Below are 18,873 nucleotides of genomic sequence, written 5' to 3'. Positions count from 1 at the left end.
GGTCCCCCTGTCCCATTGCTTGGCCTCTACAGTGACCCTATTAACACTGGGCTCTGTCAGTTTCCCCTATAGTTTGAACAGCAACCATGTTATAGAAACAGACCTCATGGAATTGGCAGGAATCTACTGATGTGTATTTGTTCCTTTGGTACTACACAGAAGGATGGTCTGAGTGCAGTAACTCCTAGTTTATTGTATCCTTAAAAGACACTGGAAGACAGGAGAGCAGCAGAACTTGTCAGATGGAAGCTCTTGGATGTAGGTTCAGGTTATTTCCCAGACCTATATTGTTTCCTAGTCGTGATGTTCCACTTTAATCCTAATCCTCATGGGTTTAGAATGGAATCCAAAGCATATTCCTCGAAGCCCTGTGGGTCAAGGAGATCCTAATTAGAAGGTTGCCAAGGTGGTGAAAACAGATGGATACAGGAACAGGGAGTAATATTATTCAGCACCAAAGTTTTGCACCTGCTATTTCAACTATTAGACTCTGCTGCTTGGAATGGTTGAAATCAGAAGTGTAGGAAAATTGGGTTGAAGCTGCGTCTGTCTTGTACTTTGGCAGCTGCAGTTCCATTTGGTCTGAAGCTTCCTATTGGCAGTGTCCAGGGCTTCCCCAAACAACTTCAGTCCATCAACCGTATCCTGGATCAGGTGAGAGTTCAGGATAGTGTCCATTTCTAAGTTCATAAGCCAAAATGTTCTTCTGATTCTAGGGGATCTTGTGTGTAATGCCCAAATTGGATTGAATGGGTAACAAAACTTGGTCAGAAGATTGGGATATATCCTTTTAGGCAGTGCTTCAAATGTATTTAGTCTTCCTTAGTTTCTAGAATTTTTGCCTTGGGCCTCAACCCCATAGGAAAGATGCCTTAGAGGTGCTGACATCTAACATGGTCCCCGAAAAGGTATGTAGCTCCTTTTCATGGCTGTACTTGTCTTAATCCATTATTCCTTTAGGCATGGCCTTTTGTACATGCTCTGAGGGTAAGGAAGTAGTCTTCTCTTTACATAAAGTAATTATGGGTTATATTGAAATATGGCAAGCTATTAAACTGGTCTTGTTCAGTCCCATGGTGAATTGGTTAAAAGTGTAAAATTGCACTTTCACTTGGCTAGCTGTGCTGCTTTTTGGAGAGGAAATCCAGTCACCCTGGAGAGATGGAATATTTATGCAGGTTACTAGTAGACCCCAAAAAATGTAATTTCTGAAAGGATCGGCTCTGTAATAGTCCTCTTCCATGTTCTTTAATACTGGGGAGTGTTCGTCAAACATAGTCTTCTACACTGAGCCCTAAGGAGAAGAACCTCAGCAGAATTGCCTCCATTTGTTGCTGAAGAACAGAATGTACCGTTGAACGTTTTATTTTCCTGATCGTTCAGAATATTTTTTCTCCACTTTGCTTTTTTAGTATAACTTAATGAAATGCACAAGAAAGTGTGTGTGTGTTCAGTGTTAATAAATGCATATCTTTATGTATGGTATATGGCAAATTTACTCAAATATTTCCTTTTCAACCAATATTTTAAAATATTGAAAAACTAAGGTGGAATATAAGTGGAATGCTGCATCAAGAGAGAATAGTGAAAGTGAGCAGATGCCATGGAAGGTGAATTTTGCTTTTGGAAATGTATTTAAACGTCACCATTTTTATCTGCTTGTCTTTGTTCTAAATAAGTTCGTCTATTTAATGACAACTCTTAGAGGCTAACTCTTACTGAATGTATGACTGTGTACAATATATGCATATATTCTGTTACAATATTCACTTCACAATTTTAGTATTTTAGTTTTGATGGCATTTGCACAAATTGTGAGAAGTTACACTAGCAGTGTGGAATGTCTGTAGTAAACAATTCTGTTTCTGAAAGATATGTCTAAGTCAAATATTTTTATTAAAAAGAATAAAATAATAAAACGCCAGGGTTAATAGTGAGCTTCTTTCATTGAACTGAGACTAAAATAAACTGGGAATAAAAATGAGTCTGAGCTACTTGACTAGTTTTAAGAAAAAATTTGCTGTTGTATACTGGTCAACTAATCTTTCTCTAAAGGCAAATATATAATAGATCCAAACTCTTGGGTCTGTGTTCTCTGTGTATAACTGGGATCAGAGCATCCAGTATTTACTTCCCAGTTGGTTGCTTGATTTGTCAGTGGGTGGTCCATCCCGACTAGTCTGACACATAAAAGCCAATAACTACTGTAGCATCTGTCAATGAAGGAGCTACCTTAGTGGACTTTTTTTTCAGGAGCTCACTTCTCATCCCTTCTCTCCCAAATCTTCCTGAATGAAGGTTTTCCCTAGTTTTCCTAAATCAACTCTGAATGACTATTAGTTTCTTTCTAAATAAAGATCTTCAGTTTTGGTGCTTCACCTTTAAAAAACAGTTTCCTTTTAGGGTCACTGCATTTTTCTTATTCTGTCAGTATTTCTTTTTTACTGAATATATGAAAAGCAGCTCAGTTGCTTTAAATGGTGACTGAAGTGTGATCAGAAGAAGTCTAGAGCAGATTTGCTTTAGGAAGATGTGGTGTTCTGTTAGATGCTGGGGAGAGCGCCGACTTTTTCTCCTGTTGCAGGTTATGTAAGTCTTGAAGATGGGAAAGGAGACAATATGGAAGATAGCCTCATAGCTCTGTGTTCCTGATAGAAGTTAAGACTCTGTACAGAGCCATCTGTTTTCAGAAGAGGCACAAATCAAGACTTCCATAGCAGCACTTAAGCAGTCATTTGTGAGTTCCCATACGTAAGAGCAATGGTTGTGCCAAGGCTTCAGTGTGGTCTCAGGCACTCAATCTACAGCACTGGTCACTGGAGAAACTGGCACTGAAGCCTCCCTTAAAGTGTAGATTATTTACCGACATTTCCTATGCATAGTTTTCCCTGGAATGCCTGGATCAAACTGCTTGAGTCCTCCATGCAACATCATTCTTTCTTTAGCATTCCTGCTAGCTAAACTCTGGTCTAGAACATGTTCTCTTTTGGCAGGGCCAGGTTTGTGGCTTTACACCACGTTCTTACAACTTTTCAATCCTGTACGCTCTGTATTAATTGACGCGGAATAGGGCATCAAGCTCACTCCCATCTCTGGGTGAGTGTGCCATATGCTTTGGCACCAGTGCCTGTGATACTGCTGGGGACGTTGTTGCCATTCTTGGTGCCATCTCTCTTGATACAGGGTGTTAAGTAAGGTATTCTTTCTCCATCAATGCATCCACTTCCCCGGAGCACTTGGCAGCCTGAGACTGGTTGGGAGAAGGGTTGGGAGTCCATAGGCGTCTCTGTTACCCTGAAGATTTAGAGGGAAGCCCTCCTACTCCTTACAACTCCGTAGGAGTAGAGGAGGGTGCTGCAGTTGACTAGTGAACAAAATATTTATTTTATTTCCTTGCAGGCAGGGTACCTGCACAAATCTCACTTAATTTAGAGGCTAGCAAAAGCTCCAGAGTTGTTGTTCCTTGAGATGAAGGCCTTAATAAATCTGAAGGTGGGTCTCATCACCTGATTTTGACTAACACTTTCACCTTTTGTTGGACCTTCATTTGTCCTAGAAGCCTCAAAAGCTAAAGGAACATAACACTTTTTCTGCTGATTTTTCTCTTGTACTTTTGAGAGACTGGTGACTGCAGCTGGAATGACCAAGGAACACGATGGCTTTCCAGTTTGGTGATTAATGAACGCAGTGCTAAACCGAGGAACTTATTTGGCAAGCATACCAGTCATGCATATATAATGTACTTGCCTTTGAAGAGATGCTCCACTTAGAATTTCAGAAGAAGTGGCTGAGTGGCTTTCGACCCCTTTGTAAGGGGAAAGATGGATGTAGTGTAAATGTTCCTGAGTACGCGTGGCTACATCCTTAGACTTGAGTTTTAGTAGTAAACTATTTTTGAGATTGGATTGGGTCAGATAAGTAAGACCACGCTGTTCACCAGTTACTGTCATGCGGCTTCTTTTCGTAGCCATTCCAAATACTGGATATGGGGTAGGCGTTAAGAAATCCACCTAAACAAATAGGTGCACAGGAGCCCAGTAACTGCAGAAGAATAATGCCCCTAATAACTAGGGGCCTCGGAGTTAAGACTTACCATCTCAGACCAAACTTCTGTGCTCTGACAAAAAGGTTCAGGATTAATAAAACTACTTTTCAGCTTTATCTCAAAGTTTTTAGTAACACATCAATTATATTTAATGTGTTCTGCTTGTAGGTACTAAAAGTGGACGGTGCCTATGTTGCTGTGAAATTTCCAGGCACATCCAGTAATACAAACTGTCAGAGCAGCTCCGGTTCAGATCCCGATCCTTCTTCCCTTCTCCAAGATTGTAGGCTGCTCAGAATAGATGAACTCCAGGTACGTTGGATGGAGAAATAAAAAACAGGAATTTGAAATTTCCTCATGTTGTTTGCATACTGAAATTTTACTCTTGTTTTTTAGGTAGTCAAAACTGGCGGGACTCCAAAAGTTCCAGACTGCTTCCAAAGGACTCCTAAAAAGCTGTGTATTCCTGAAAAAACAGAGATTCTAGCAGTGAATGTAGATTCAAAAGGTAAGTGTTTTTTGTAAACTACCCTGCTGCACTTCTAAGAAGTGTCGTCCCCCGCCCCCCCCTTGTGGAAAACATTTCAACTGTCAAATTCAGGTGCATGCTTGTCTGCGTTGATTAACAAATATAGTTTGTATGTGTGTTCTGTTGTGTTACAGAATGCCACCAGTGAGAGAGGTTAATTTTTTTCTTTCTTGTTCATGTACCCATGAAGGAGTGCATGCTGTCTTGAAGACTGGGAACTGGGTTCGATACTGCATATTTGACCTTGCTACAGGGAAAGCTGAGCAAGAAAATAACTTCCCCACTAGCAGCATTGCTTTCCTGGGTCAGAATGAGAGAAGCGTTGCCATTTTTACAGCTGGACAGGTTTGTTTGGGTTCTCTTGTTAATTTCCCTGTTAGATTTTAGTTGTTTAACTTCTCAGAGCTTTAGTTTCCTAATCTGTAAAATGGGAATGCTGCTTCCTTTTCTAAAACTTGTTTAAGATTTGAAAGGGCTGGGATTTTTAAATGGTTTAAGGGAGCTAGGCATCCAACTTCCTTGACTTTCATTGGAAGTTAGGCACTTAACAAACACTTAAACATGTCTGAAAATCCCATATCAGTACTTTGAAATCCTTGGATGGAAGGCACAAAATATTTTTATTACAGAGGAAGCAGCCATTGCTTCAGTGAAGACTTCAGCGAACAGCAGATATGGCTTTGTTCAGGAGGAAAGTAGACTTTCATCTGACCCATTTCTGAACATTTGAAAATAGCAAAAACTATTTCATGCTCTGTGTGTTAAGCTTGTTAAGCATCTGTCTAATGGGATGTGAAGTGCATGTGTCTATAAGGAGCTTAATGAACATTTAATCACTGACACATACCTGTGCAGCACATCCTGTCTTAGGAGCATTCTGAACTACTAAGTCCCCTTGAAGCACTTCCAGAAGACTGAAACTTCTTGAATGTTTCTCAGACCCACGATCTTATTAAATGGAGCCTCCTCTTTGGGTTCCTGTGACATCAAGGTTGATCAGGTTCCAGTGATGGTGTAAAGACGAATAGGTCTGGCTGTGCACTTGCATGCTTTGTTTGCAATATTTTGCAAGTCAGAGCTTCTAACTCCTGTGATGTTAATCTGCTTCTTTTAAGTTTGTCATTCCCCTCCCCCCTTAAAAATAATAGAAACTATGGGTCAAAAGTAAAGTAAATTAAATCAGTGTAGAATTTGCATGGCTAAATACATAAATCAGGTAATCCCAAATTTAAGGTTGAATATGCAGACTTAACTCAGTATTGTAATGCATATGTAAGGGGGCTATCTTTAACTGCATATCTCTTATTTCTTAATGCAGATTATTATATAAAGGCTATAGAGAAAATATATTACACGCACACAGTCGTGTAGGCAGTCCATGACTGTAGCCTTGCTTAGGTGACATAAGTGAATAATGGATCTGCAGGCATACATAGGTGTTTAGAAGAAGAAACAGAAAAAATAATTTTCAGTGATTTCTGCAAGCCACATCTTTAGTACAGATATGTAAGAAAATTTTATTGTCAAAGGCACTCTGAAAATGTGTAGAATTCAGTGTTTCCGTTCAAGTTTGTAAGTATTTTTCAATAAATTATGGTGTCAAAATCCAGGTGGTGTATTAGGATTGATACATATTTCATTTTAATTAAGATTTAATTTTAATTTTTTAAAGTAAATTAACAGTTATTTGTGCTAGTGCCTGTGCTGTGCTAAGCACTTCCCAGTCATTCAAGAAGGGGTGGCTCTTGCCCCAAGGAGCTCAATCTAAGAAGAGGTAGAGAGAGGTTATGAATTTCAAATCAACTAGATATCCTGTGGGCAGCATGACAGAAGTGAGTCTTTAGGAGGGATTTAAATGTGGAAATACATATTATATGATTTTGCAAAATGGTGATCTGGTATTAATTTATTTTTATGTAGGAATCTCCTATTATTCTTAGAGATGGAAATGGAACTATCTATCCAATGGCAAAAGATTGCATGGGTGGAATAAGGGATCCCGACTGGCTTGATCTTCCACCTATTAGTAGTCTTGGAATGGGTGTTCATTCCTTAACAAATCTTCCTGCTAATTCAACCATCAAAAAGAAAGCTGCTATCATCATCATGGCTGTTGAGGTAATGGTCTATGTTTTGCTTACTTCATTACTACATGGTAATCTTAATAACTGCTTTTTTTAAAATGGTAAATTAAAGCATCTTGGTATTTCACTCTTTAAATTACCATTGCATTTCTACTCTTCTGTCATTTTAAATTAAGTAACGTTTTATAAACATGAAAACCAAACACAACTATTTAGTAAACCAAAAGGTCTTTGACATGACTCCAGTATGAGATTTTTAAATTATTTATAATTGTTAGAATTATTAGGGATTATGCTTCTAAAGTTTAAAATATTGACTAGTGTCTCTTGCATAATATTGTATTATTCTATTATGAATGTATGTGTTTTCTCAAGTGATCAGAAGTTTGTCATTTTACTGTAAATGCACTACAGTTTGCCTGTAATTTGAACTAGTGCAGGAAATGTTAAAGGAGAAATTGTACGAGTGATTTCTTGTGAATCTCCACTGTTGACGTATAAAATCTTTGGGGAAGGACCTCTTGCTTGAATCCTCTGTAGAGTGCCATGTACACCTATAGCACCATATAAATAATTATACAATATATTGCACACTAGTTTATGCAAAATGCCAAACATGCTAGAAGAACCTCCACTACTTGGTGTGTTAAATTCATCCTTTAGGAAATCTATCATGTGTGCTGTACTGCTGCACATCATACTAGACCTACCATTGGGGTACTCCATATTTTTAGGAGGAAAAGGGGTCACCCAGAGAATTTCAACCTCCCCATCCCACTTCTACCAATCATTAAGAGAAAACCCTATAAAAGTCAGTTCATACAGACCACTTGCTGTGTTCCTTGGGTCCTACAATTTTGCTGTTACATAGTCATTAATCATAGAAATCCTGTATCTTTTGAATTGATGTAACCAGGTATGATGCCAAGAGCCAAGCTTTTGTAGGTTTGACAGATTGGTATTTCAGCATGTCCTTTTTCTTTAATTTTCTCTTATTATTTGGTTATAGTAGAAATGACATTCAGTCTCAATATGAGATGATGTTGAGATCATAACATTAAAAAAAAAAAAAGTTCTGGTATATTTGTATTCAACATTTCCTGTGTTACTAGTGAACATCTTAGACTTAAGCTTTTGCATGTTCATTTTTCAATGCGAAGCCAGAAGTATCTAGAATTGTTTATCTGTCTAAATTTTTTGTTCCATTTTATTAAAGTCTTTCTTCCTTTTTCTGAGCACAGAAACAGACTTTAATGCAGCATATTCTCCGATGTGACTATGAGGCCTGCAGACAATACCTGATGAATCTTGAACAAGCTGTTGTCTTGGATCAGAATCTACAAATGCTGCAGACGTTCCTCAGCCACAGATGCGATGGAAATCGTAATATTCTACATGCTTGTGTATCTGTATGCTTCCCAACCAGTAACAAAGAAACTAAAGAGGAAGAGGGTGAGCAATGTATCATGAGAGCCTTTTTGAAACTACCTTTTTTTTTTTTTTAATAGTTTCTAGAATATTTGAAGGAGAGCCAAAATTTTCAAAACAAGTGCCTAAAATGTGGCACCTAAAATAAATGGCCTAACTTTTCAAAGGTGTGGAGCTTACGCAGCTCTCATTTACTTCATTGGGATTTGTGGGAACTCAGCACTACTTTATTTAGGTGCCTAACTATGGTTTTAGGACAAATTAGCTTGGGTTTTTTTTTTTTTTTTTTTACACAAACACACACAGTGTTGTTTAAGTTTTCTTTCCAGGATTATCAAATAACTTGTCTAATGTTTAGTGGTGTCCTTGGTATTTCTTCCATTGAGAAATCTGTATTGGAAAATATGAACAAAGGGCTTTTTGTTGATGTAAGGGACTGACATTTTTTATAGCTTTTAAAATACTATTGCATCAAAAAAATACACATGAAAAGAACATTAAGTTTGCAAAGTCAAATGCTCAAAAGATCGGAAATGCCAGAATTAAGACTACTCTTGCAATTTTAATTCAGCCCCCTTCTGCATATGCATTATGATACAGTCTTTATTTACATGATCACATACTATTGTTTCCACAGGGCTACTTCATTCAGTGCACAAGATGGACAGTGCTCACCAAATGGGTAGCTATTCAATATTTCTTTTATCCTCGTCATTCAATGTGTGGCCCCATTCCTTATTTATTGTACACCATCCAAACCCTGCACTGAATAAAGATTTAACTTTCTCATGGGCTTTACTGTGGTGCTCTCATAGTAGTATCTTGGTTCTTTACAGTCATTAATGAACTTCTCTTCATAATGCCACTGTGGTGCCCGGGTGGTATCATCACTATTTTATGCATAAGGAACTGAAGCATAGAGATTAAATCCAGAAGTGCCAACTAATTTTGGGTGCCCAGTTTGAGAAGCCATGGGCCTGATTTTCCCCCCAAGTATTTAGCAATTTATAGCACTCTATGTTCAGAGCAAAACTCCCATTAATCTCAGTTGCCGTTGTAGAAGTGTGGATCACGCACAAATCAAACCCCATGTGTCTCAGATTGGTTACCCAACAAGCACATAGTGGTCACCAGTGAAAAATTTGGTTTGTGACTTTGACACAGAGTTTCTATATGGTACTGTGGGAGGTAGAAATAGAATCCAATTCTCTAGAGTGGCATACAGCTGCCTTAACTGCAAGACCATCCTTTTTCTTCCTGCAGTTCCCGGTCTCATTCATTACACACCTTCCAATTTCTGTGACAAAAATGAGGCAGGGGTCCTACAGACGAAAGCCTCATTCATTACACAACAGTGATTCCCAGAGCACTGTCCATCATGTGCACTGATTGAGGCAGTGGTCCTGTGGGAAAAAATACTATGTGATCATGTAATTAAAGACTGTATTAAAATGCATATCCACAAGAGGACTGAAATAAGATTGCATTGGCTGGCAACCTTAATTCTGTCTCTTCCTAATTTTGAATACTTGACTGTGCAACCTTAACATTCTTTTGACAATTTTTTTTAAATGTAATTTACCAGGTTTCCTTAAAACTTAAAATCCAAAAAGATAAAAATTCCATCGTGTGGAGTCACATTGACTCCTCTCCTCCTCGTAAGTAGGGTTGGGCTCTTTAGTTCCCATGCACAGTCCTCCCTACTTGAGCTAACAGTAGCAGTAGTGGTAGATGGTTATCTTTTGTTGACCTGCCACTAGACAGGGATGGCAGCAAAGGAATGTTGACTCAGGAATAATGGGTTCAACTCCAGGTTCTGTAGAGGGTGTGCTTGAGCTTCTCAATGAAACAGTTATAAAATTTTTAACCTGAACTAAACTGTTCATCTCTTTCTGAGAGACAGCTGAACCAATTTGGCTTAAACTTTTCAAAAAGACATAAGCCTAAGGCAGTCAGCATGAAGTTTCAGTCCAAATGGTTCGAGTCTGGCAAAGCTATAAGCAACTGAAATAGGGTCTTATAATGGAAAATGTCAGGCAATGTTAAATAAATGTGTTAATACCGGTACCACTTATTATGCTGTGTATGCTTTTATATATAGACAGTACCAATACTGTAACCTCAGAACTTTGATTAAATTAAAGTAGAAACCTTAAGCAATTCTAGTTAAATGCTGGTACAGAAATGCTTGTGAAATTTTTTAACTTGGAATATAAATCCAGTGTGGTGGTTTTTTGCAGTTTCACATTATCTGTCTGAATAAAATAAACAAAGAAAATGACCCTGTAAACTGCATTAACTACTTAACTTGAAATGTTTTGTTTTTAGCTTGTATCTCTCTGAACAGTATTTCTAATGACTTTTATTGATGCCTATTTTATGAGATTCTGAACTAGAATATTTCATAGGGAAGTAAGTAAAGGACTATAGAAGAATGTAGTAGATATAATTTTTCATTATCCAGATAGAAGCACTAAAAGTAAATGACTTAGGCCTTGTCTACACTGGCACTTTACAGTGCTGCAATTTTCTCGCTCAGGGGTGTGAAAAAACACACCCTTGTGTGCTGCAAGTTTCAGCACTGTAAAGTGCCAGTGGAGACAGTGCACCACCGCTGGGAGAGGGTAGTTATTCCCCTCGTGGAGGTGGGGTTTTTTCAGTTCTCTCCCAGCGCTGGTGCCGTAACTACACAGCCACATTAAAGCGCTGCCGGGGCAGCGCTTTAATGTTGCTAGTGAAGACATGCCCTTAGTCATTTCTGGATTTTTAGTTACCACAGTGGTGGTGTGTTTAGATGGCTGGCTGTTTCACAGGAATGTTGTAATCCAGACAAAACGGTTCTCTTTGAGAGAAACCTTTTATAATAAATTATACAATTCTTTTTGTAAAACTTTTTTCTAATACACAAAGCAATGAAAATGTCTTGCTGATCCTATTTGCTGTACCATAGTTTTTTGTCAGAATTGCCTGCACGATATTGTTTTGTTGTCAGTATCTTGATTAACTTTATTGGGTTGACACCTCAGAGAATTTCAGAGGGGAGCGCTGTGCAATGGTTTCTTTTGCGGTGACATTTCAAATGCTGGTTCCCTTTGGCACTCATGCCCTTTGTATGTTTGTACAGCCATTAGAGGAGATTTAAGACTCTTTGGGTTGTCGTATATAAAGATACTAATAGTTCTATACCTTATTCATTGAATCCAGAGTCTTATTCCAGTAATTATTACACACGTGTATAAGGCACATAGCAATAATATCTGGATACCACTTTCAAAATGAAAAACATAAGATCCATGTTTTTGCAGATCATAAAGCGCATTCTATGCAATCATTTCCCATCAACAGCTACTTTCCTCCTAGAGCCAGGGAATTTGCAACTGGAAGACTAATTGAATTTAAAACAAACAAATTAAGAGTTTGCAGGAGAGTCTTTAAGATGTAATTAAGATCCCGGTTTTAACTCCTTTCTTTATAATGATACTTTATTTAAAATTTGGCACCAAATGTTTTTCTTAATGTTTCAGAAGCAGAGCGCTCTGAAAGGAATACGTTTGCTGAAAGGCTTTCTGCGGTTGAGGCTATTGCAAATGCAATCTCAGTAGTATCAAGTAATGGTCCAGGAAATCGGGCAGGATCATCAAGCAGCAGAAGGTATAAACTGGTTTTAACAAGCTTGTTTTGTACTTTGAGTACCCCTTGTATGTTAGTGAAACTATAAAAGGTGATATTAGGAATATCAATTTCAATATTCTCATTTATTTTGCCATCATAGAAATTACACTTTAATGTACACAGACCACACACATTGAAATCATAAACCTATCCTAGAAGAGGTTTGTTTTGCCTTTTATCTGTAGTAAATCATGGGGTGCTGTTGTCAGATTAAGGAGAAGGAAATGGGGGTGTAGTGATTAAAGTGCAGGAGTGAGGGCCAGACAGTCTTGGTTCTGTTTCTAGCTCTAGCATGGACTTGTGGGCATGTCTCTTAACTACTCTGGCCTTCAGCTTCCTCAACTGTGAAGTGGCATTAGTACTTATCTACAACCTGGAGATTTAGAGGCTTTAATTGCGGTTTATAAAGCACCTTATAAACTGCAATTAATTAAAGAGTCTAGGAATAAAAGTGTTTTATAGAAGTGTTTGAAAATTGCTAATTATATTTACATCTTAGGAAAACTTCTAGGATAGGCTTATGATTTCAGTGTGTGTGGTCTGTATCTATTAAAGTGTAATTTCTGTGATGGCAAAGTAAATGAGTAATATTGAAATTGATATTCCTAATATCTTTTATAATGATCCATTCTGAAAGCTTCTTAGATTCTTTCAACTCTTCTTCCCCTTTTCCCCTCAACCAATCATTGCTATTGGTGGGGGTGAGAGGGGTATGGTACCTATGTTGCTCTAGGTCATTGATAAACTCACACGGTGTCCCTATTTATTTGCCTGCTGCAAGACCTCTAATTTCATTAAGTGCTTCCCCCCACAAGCCCTCAGATCTGAGAGGTATCTACATTGATAGATGTTTAGGACAGAACTTATAGATAAGTGTAATGAGTTCCTATCTTTCAAGTATCAGGTTCCAGAGCCATTCCTCAGTTTTCCTTTGACTGGATGGGGAGCCTATATGATATGCGTGCTTTGACTATCTCACCAAAGCATAAATCCACATGAAATAAAACAGTCCTTTGCCATCCCAGGGCCATAGTCCTCTACTCCATATCCATACAGTCTTCCCTTTTGATGCAGGGGAGTAAAAGGTGGAGCCTTCCTCTTACTCTCTCTGGGATCCCTAACCTTGCAACCGCTAAATAAGGTGCATATACAAGGACTCGAGCTCACACCACTTCTTGTCAGACACTGTGTCCTTCTATTGCTTCCATCACAGGCCTCTATTACCACCTTCCCCCACAAACCCCCACTGGATATCCAGCTTCAGCCCTGTAGATGCAGTGGGGATAATAGTTGTGTGCCCTTTCTTCATTAAACAGATCCTTCGTCTCCTGCTCCTTTGGGGGTTGAACAACTTTTCTCTCCTTGGGGTTCCTCCTCCTTTTAGCCTTTTCCTCCTTAGTCTTTCTCTTAATGGAGAGACCAACTCCACGTTTTGCCTTATTGCTGGTCTCTTCTTACTGAGGAATAGGTCCTGTGCTTTTTAGCCTGCTTCCCAATTAGCTTTGCTTTCTCACTTGTTCCCTTTTAAAGGGAACAAGACCCAATAACAGAAGTACTGGGCCACAGCTGCCCTTAAAGGGCCAATATATCGTGCTACAATAGAATGTTGGGAGGAAATTTAAAATTATTGCTTGACTGATGTTCTCTCTGTACCTAAGACAATTATGGGAATAAAAGAAGTTTGAGTTGCCTTTAACTACAAAAGTTTTTCTTTGATTTATAATTAGGTAATATACTTAATGTGGAAGTGAATTTGTTCTGTTTGGTTTGTATTCAGTTTGAGATTAAGGGAGATGATGAGAAGATCCTTGCGAGCAGCTGGATTGGGTAGACATGAAGCTGGAGCTTCATCTAGTGATCACCAGGACCCAGTTTCTCCACCAATAGCTCCTCCCAGCTGGGTTCCTGATCCTCCTGCAATGGATCCTGGTAAGATTGCTAATGTGTCAATGGATGTGAGTGTAAAACTAGACATGATTAAAACAACAACAACAAACTAATGACTTTGAAGGTGAATTTAAAATTTAGTGTCTGAGACTGAAATGTATAGATGTTAAAAAATGTCCTGAAGAGTAAGTAATGTTAGTAATGGAGTAATCAGATGTACTTTTTGTATGGAAGCAGTGATTTAGAATTTAAAAGCACTTATTCAAACTGGTACAATTAAACAAAATTTGTTTTAAAAAGTTTGGCAACAGCATTTTAAAGTATTTGCTATAATGTTGGCTATATTGATGTCAGCCTAATGACATGGCTTTTTGCTAAAAGCAAAGTGTCAGTTAAATATAAACAGGTGTATAGTGTAGCTAGAATACTGCAGAAAAAGCTTGTTGTTAGGATGTACATCAATATATAAAAAATATCCCTGTTGTTCTGTTTACTGAAAGATGGTGACATTGATTTTATCCTGGCCCCCGCTGTGGGATCTCTTACCACAGCAGCGACTGGCACTGGCCCAGGACCTAGCACCTCCACCATACCAGGTGAGAACCTGCTCTTTATCTGGATATGCTTTGGGGGGCGGGAAATCACAAAAGCTACCTTTTTGATAGGTTTCTGTGTATCCCAACTGCTGCTCCTTTGTAAATACAGATAGCTTTGGCTCGAAGCAGCATTTTACCACTATTCTTAAACTTATTTTTATGTAAAGCACAGCTCAATAGAATATCACATAAACTTTTATTTACCTGCAAATGTTGTGCATGTAAAAATGTCAATAGTAATATTAAATTGTGCTTACTATCTGTTTCAGCTCATAACATTTCATATTCTCAAATAGACAATCCTTTATATACAGTGAAATGCATAATGTGTTGCTGAAACTGCCAAGACTGTCATAGTCAAGGTGATGATTGATGGTAACCTTAATACAGCTATCTCTTTTTGATGAAATTACTTTTATTAAATGACCCACTTAATAGGGACCCACTTTGGGGATTGTTTCCACAGAAGTATTTTTTCTGATTGCAGGTCCTTCTACTGAACCATCTGTAGTGGAATCAAAGGATCGGAAGGCAAATGCTCATTTTATACTGAAATTGTTATGTGATAGTGTCGTTTTACAACCTTATCTTCGAGAACTACTATCAGCCAAGTAAGGGTTTTCAAATGAAAAGTGCCACCATTGTTTAAAACAAATGTCCCCTGAAGATGATACATGAGCTGAAACGTACTCATGAACATCTTGGTGAAAATGTCTTCAATATGTAGGCAAATTTTAAATATGAAGCAGTATATTAAACTAGAATTACTGCAGAATGTCTACAAGAGTGTGTGTGCACACAGATACGTGGATTACAAAGTACTTCTCAAGTAATCCCTTTTGAGGATATTTAATCTAGGCACTTACACTGTGATAATGCTGTATTGGAGACGGGTATATCATAAGAAATCGACACCAGGTCTAGAGATTCTTTGTGAAAAAAGATGATATGGAATCCAACTTAATATCTTTGGAGAAGACAAGGGTTTGAAATTTAACTAAATTTTCACAATTGACGAGATTGATAAAATTGATATACTGTTCATACTAGGGAGGAATTAAGAAACAAAGGGACACTACTTAAGTGTCAGGAAACTCTGGAACTTTGACAGACATATTGCCCTTTGTGCAATAAAGGTTTGCTATAAGATGCCAAAGAGGACTGAAGCAAAGATTATAAGGAGTCAAACATTTGAATTCTTTTCTGAAGAGACTATTTATATTATTACAGTAAAAAAAGACACTCTTAATTAGTTGAGTTTCTCCCTTTAATCAACATGACAACGTTTTAAATATATGGTAAATTATTAAATTACCAACTCCTTGCTTTTCCTTAATGTATGCGCTATACTAACTTCATTTTTTAATCTTTCCAGTTTTGTTCTCTGTTACACAAAAAAAATTCTTTTTGGTTATTACTTTTATACGTACCAATATTCAGCAGCCCCACTTATCCAGACTAATTCCTGTTTATATAGGGTTAAGTTGGCCTATTTCATAGCTTTCTATTGCAACTACAAGTTCAGCATTTTTTGACTTATTTGGTAATAACTTTACAAATTTGTTTACTAGAGATGCAAGAGGTATGACACCGTTTATGTCTGCTGTTAGTGGCAGAGCGTACCCTGCTGCAATTACCATTCTGGAAACTGCACAGAAAATTGCCAAAGGTAAATGAGTTTCAAAAATGTTTTATGCATACAGAGCTGTTTCCTTTTTTTAATTTTGGTTTTGGCATACATACAAAGACAGTAATTGAATGTATAACTAACAAACATTCTTTTATGTAAAGTTGCATATGTTTGAGTAAATGCTGGTGTTCAAAATTTACCCCCACCCAAAATATGGTGCCTGTGTCATGGATAATTTGCTATTTGAGAACATGTACTAATATGTGTATTAATAGTAGCAATGGAGTTTTGTTAATATTACTACTTTGCTCTATACAAGGCCTTTCATTCAAGGATCTGTTGCTTTACAAACACTAAGGAATTAAGATAGTATTCTCAAAATGCTAAATGATTTAAATGTCACAGTACTCCTGTAATATAAATGGATCACTTGATCCACTACTTAAGTTTATTCTTTCTGGTTTGGAATACAGTATATGATGCAACTGTACACATATTTAGGTCCCATTCCTGAAAAGACTTAGGCACCTGCTTAACTTCCTATTGTAGTTATCTGCAGGTGTTCTTTGCAGGGAAGACCTATAGTGTGTTGGGGAAGAAGTCTTCTAAATATTATTGAGAGCATTTTATCATTCATATTTATAACTCTTTTAAAATTGATTTTACTATGAAAAACTTTGCTTTAAAACACTTTTATGCTTGAATTTTTCTAGCGGAGGCAACTTCTAGTGAAAAAGAGGAAGATGTGTTCATGGGAATGGTTTGCCCATCTGGCACAAACCCAGATGATTCTCCTTTATATGTCCTGTGTTGTAATGATACATGCAGCTTTACGTGGACTGGGGCAGAGCACATTAATCAGGTAAGTTAAACACTTTTTAATAAGTTAAATGGGAATGTGTTTCAACTATGCATTGTCTGTACTTTAGAGTTAGTGTTACTGAACACCACTGGCTCTATTCTTGTATAGATGAACTTCATCTATTAATTCATTTTAGCAGTTTGGAGTTGTGCTATAGTCGTCTTTATCTATTTCCACTTCTCAAAATGGAAAACATAAATAGGTAGCTGGTTTTGGTCAAAACCTTGTTGCTAGTAGAGTTCTAGGACTGTTTCCCTGAACAGCTTGGACATAGATTTGTAGGTGAGCAGAGTATTCTATAGTCTGACGGATTAAGTAGCAGAAGTGTTTCACAGTAGTTCTATTGTGTGTTAAAGGAATATTTTTAAAAGCAAGATTTTAGAGGCATTGCAGGCTTTGATTAACCAACAAAAATGAACCTACTCAGTAGCTTTTAAAGTCCATTTTTACCGTGGGGCCACTACAGCCACCATTTAAGCCTTAATGCAGCTCTAAAAATGGAGGTTGTCTTCCTTTCAGCTTGCTTTTATTCCCCCAGAACTGTCCTGTTGCTCAGTCTTGCCTTATTTTGACATTGAGTTTTAATAGGGGGGAGGGATAGCTCAGTGGTTTGAGCATTGGCCTGCTAAACCCAGGGTTGTGAGTTCAATCCTTGAGGGGGCCACTTAGGAATCTGGGGCAAAATCAGTACTTGGTCCTGCTAGTGAAGGCAGGGGGCAGGACTTGATAACCTTTCAGGGTCCCTTCCAGTTCTGAGATAGGTATATCTCCATATATTATTATTTTATTTATTATTATTTATTAAAAGCTTCACTTTTACTGAAAGAATACCAAAGGAATACAGTAAAAGCTCTTTTATTCAGTGCTTCACCAACTAGAAAGCTCTATAAACTGGCATTTCTGATCTTCACTGAAATTCCGGTTTATAGTCCATCAGGGGATTTATAGTCTGGCAGAGGGGTGGGGTGTGGGCTCTGGGAGGGAGTTTGGGTGCGGGAGGAGACTCAGGGCAGTAGATTGGGGTGCAGGAGGGGGTGCTGGGTGCCAGATCTGGGGGGTGCTCACCTCGGGCGGCTTCCTGTAAGCAGTGACCTGTCTCGGCTGCTCCTAGGCGCAGGCATGGCAGGCAGCTCTGTGTGCTGCCCCTGCCTTGAGCATTAGCTTCGCAGCTCCCATTGGCTGGGAACCATGGCCAATGGGAGCTGCGGGGGCAGCGCCTGTGGGCGGAGGCAGCGCGTGGAGCTGCCTGCCTGCCTTTGCCTAGGAGCAGCCGGGACAGGTCACCAGTTGCGGGGAGCCGCCCGAGGTGAGCGCCTTCCCCCGACCCTGCATGGATCCGGCACCCAGCACCCCCTCCCATGCCCCAGCCCATTTCCCCGAGCCCCCTCCCGCACCCAAACTCCCTCCCTCTTAGTGTACTTGTCATTTTTCACCCCCCATTCCCCCAACATGCCAGATAAAGCATCTTTTACTGTATTTAAGTATACTGTAATATACTTAATCCTGTATCATTGTAGAAGATGGAGGCGGAGCAGATGAACTTTTGAGGTCTCTTTCAGCCCTACATTTTTGATATTGTATTGAATTAATATAATATGTGAATATTTATACTAGATATCCATTGTGAGGGGGGAAATTATGCATATAACTTCATGTTTATAAAATGGTCGTTTTTCTCATTTTAGGATATTTTTGAATGCCGAACATGTGGCTTACTGGAATCTCTTTGTTGTTGCACAGAATGTGCACGGGTTTGTCACAAAGGTCATGATTGCAAGTAAGTACACACTGAGTTCACTATCTTACAGTCAAACTGATGTCTTAATTGGTTCCATTCACTAACTGCTTTCACTTCTGATTAGTTGTTACTTCCTATTCATTAGCTTATGCTACAAAATACTTGCAAATTAATAAACTATTAAAAATTAACTTAATATGAACCAGTCTATATCCATAAATGTTTTTAGTCTTTCTTGCTATTTGAGCAAGGGATAAATGAGCTAGAAACCAAATATACATCCAAAATATTTGATTGCTACAAATTTGAAGCTACAGTCTAAGTAACTTCATTAAACAGCTTAAGCTCAGCTGCATTAATATCCAACATCTATAAACTAACAAGTTATCATCTTATACCCAC

At 38.3% G+C, this 18,873-nt stretch overlaps 1 protein-coding gene across 1 annotated transcript in view; it reads left to right on the top strand.

The window, feature by feature from the left end:
- The window catches only part of UBR5 (ubiquitin protein ligase E3 component n-recognin 5), a 148,635-nt gene that overhangs the window by 79,868 nt on the left and 49,894 nt on the right, over positions 1 to 18,873 (top strand). Inside the window, exons 16-27 of the mRNA XM_026659873.1 lie at positions 4,214 to 4,357; positions 4,442 to 4,553; positions 4,765 to 4,919; positions 6,495 to 6,692; positions 7,900 to 8,110; positions 11,611 to 11,737; positions 13,536 to 13,687; positions 14,146 to 14,241; positions 14,729 to 14,852; positions 15,813 to 15,910; positions 16,585 to 16,733; positions 18,419 to 18,510. Of these exons, the coding sequence (XP_026515658.1) occupies positions 4,214 to 4,357; positions 4,442 to 4,553; positions 4,765 to 4,919; positions 6,495 to 6,692; positions 7,900 to 8,110; positions 11,611 to 11,737; positions 13,536 to 13,687; positions 14,146 to 14,241; positions 14,729 to 14,852; positions 15,813 to 15,910; positions 16,585 to 16,733; positions 18,419 to 18,510 (1,658 nt within the window). The remainder of the gene's footprint in view (positions 1 to 4,213; positions 4,358 to 4,441; positions 4,554 to 4,764; positions 4,920 to 6,494; positions 6,693 to 7,899; positions 8,111 to 11,610; positions 11,738 to 13,535; positions 13,688 to 14,145; positions 14,242 to 14,728; positions 14,853 to 15,812; positions 15,911 to 16,584; positions 16,734 to 18,418; positions 18,511 to 18,873) is intronic.

The sequence above is a fragment of the Terrapene carolina genome, unplaced genomic scaffold (genome assembly GCF_002925995.2).
Source record: "Terrapene carolina triunguis isolate 2854851 unplaced genomic scaffold, T_m_triunguis-2.0 Scaffold58, whole genome shotgun sequence".
Lineage (NCBI taxonomy): Eukaryota > Metazoa > Chordata > Testudines > Emydidae > Terrapene > Terrapene triunguis.
Note: the sequence above shows the minus strand (reverse complement) of the source record. Positions and strands in the feature narration are given on the sequence as shown.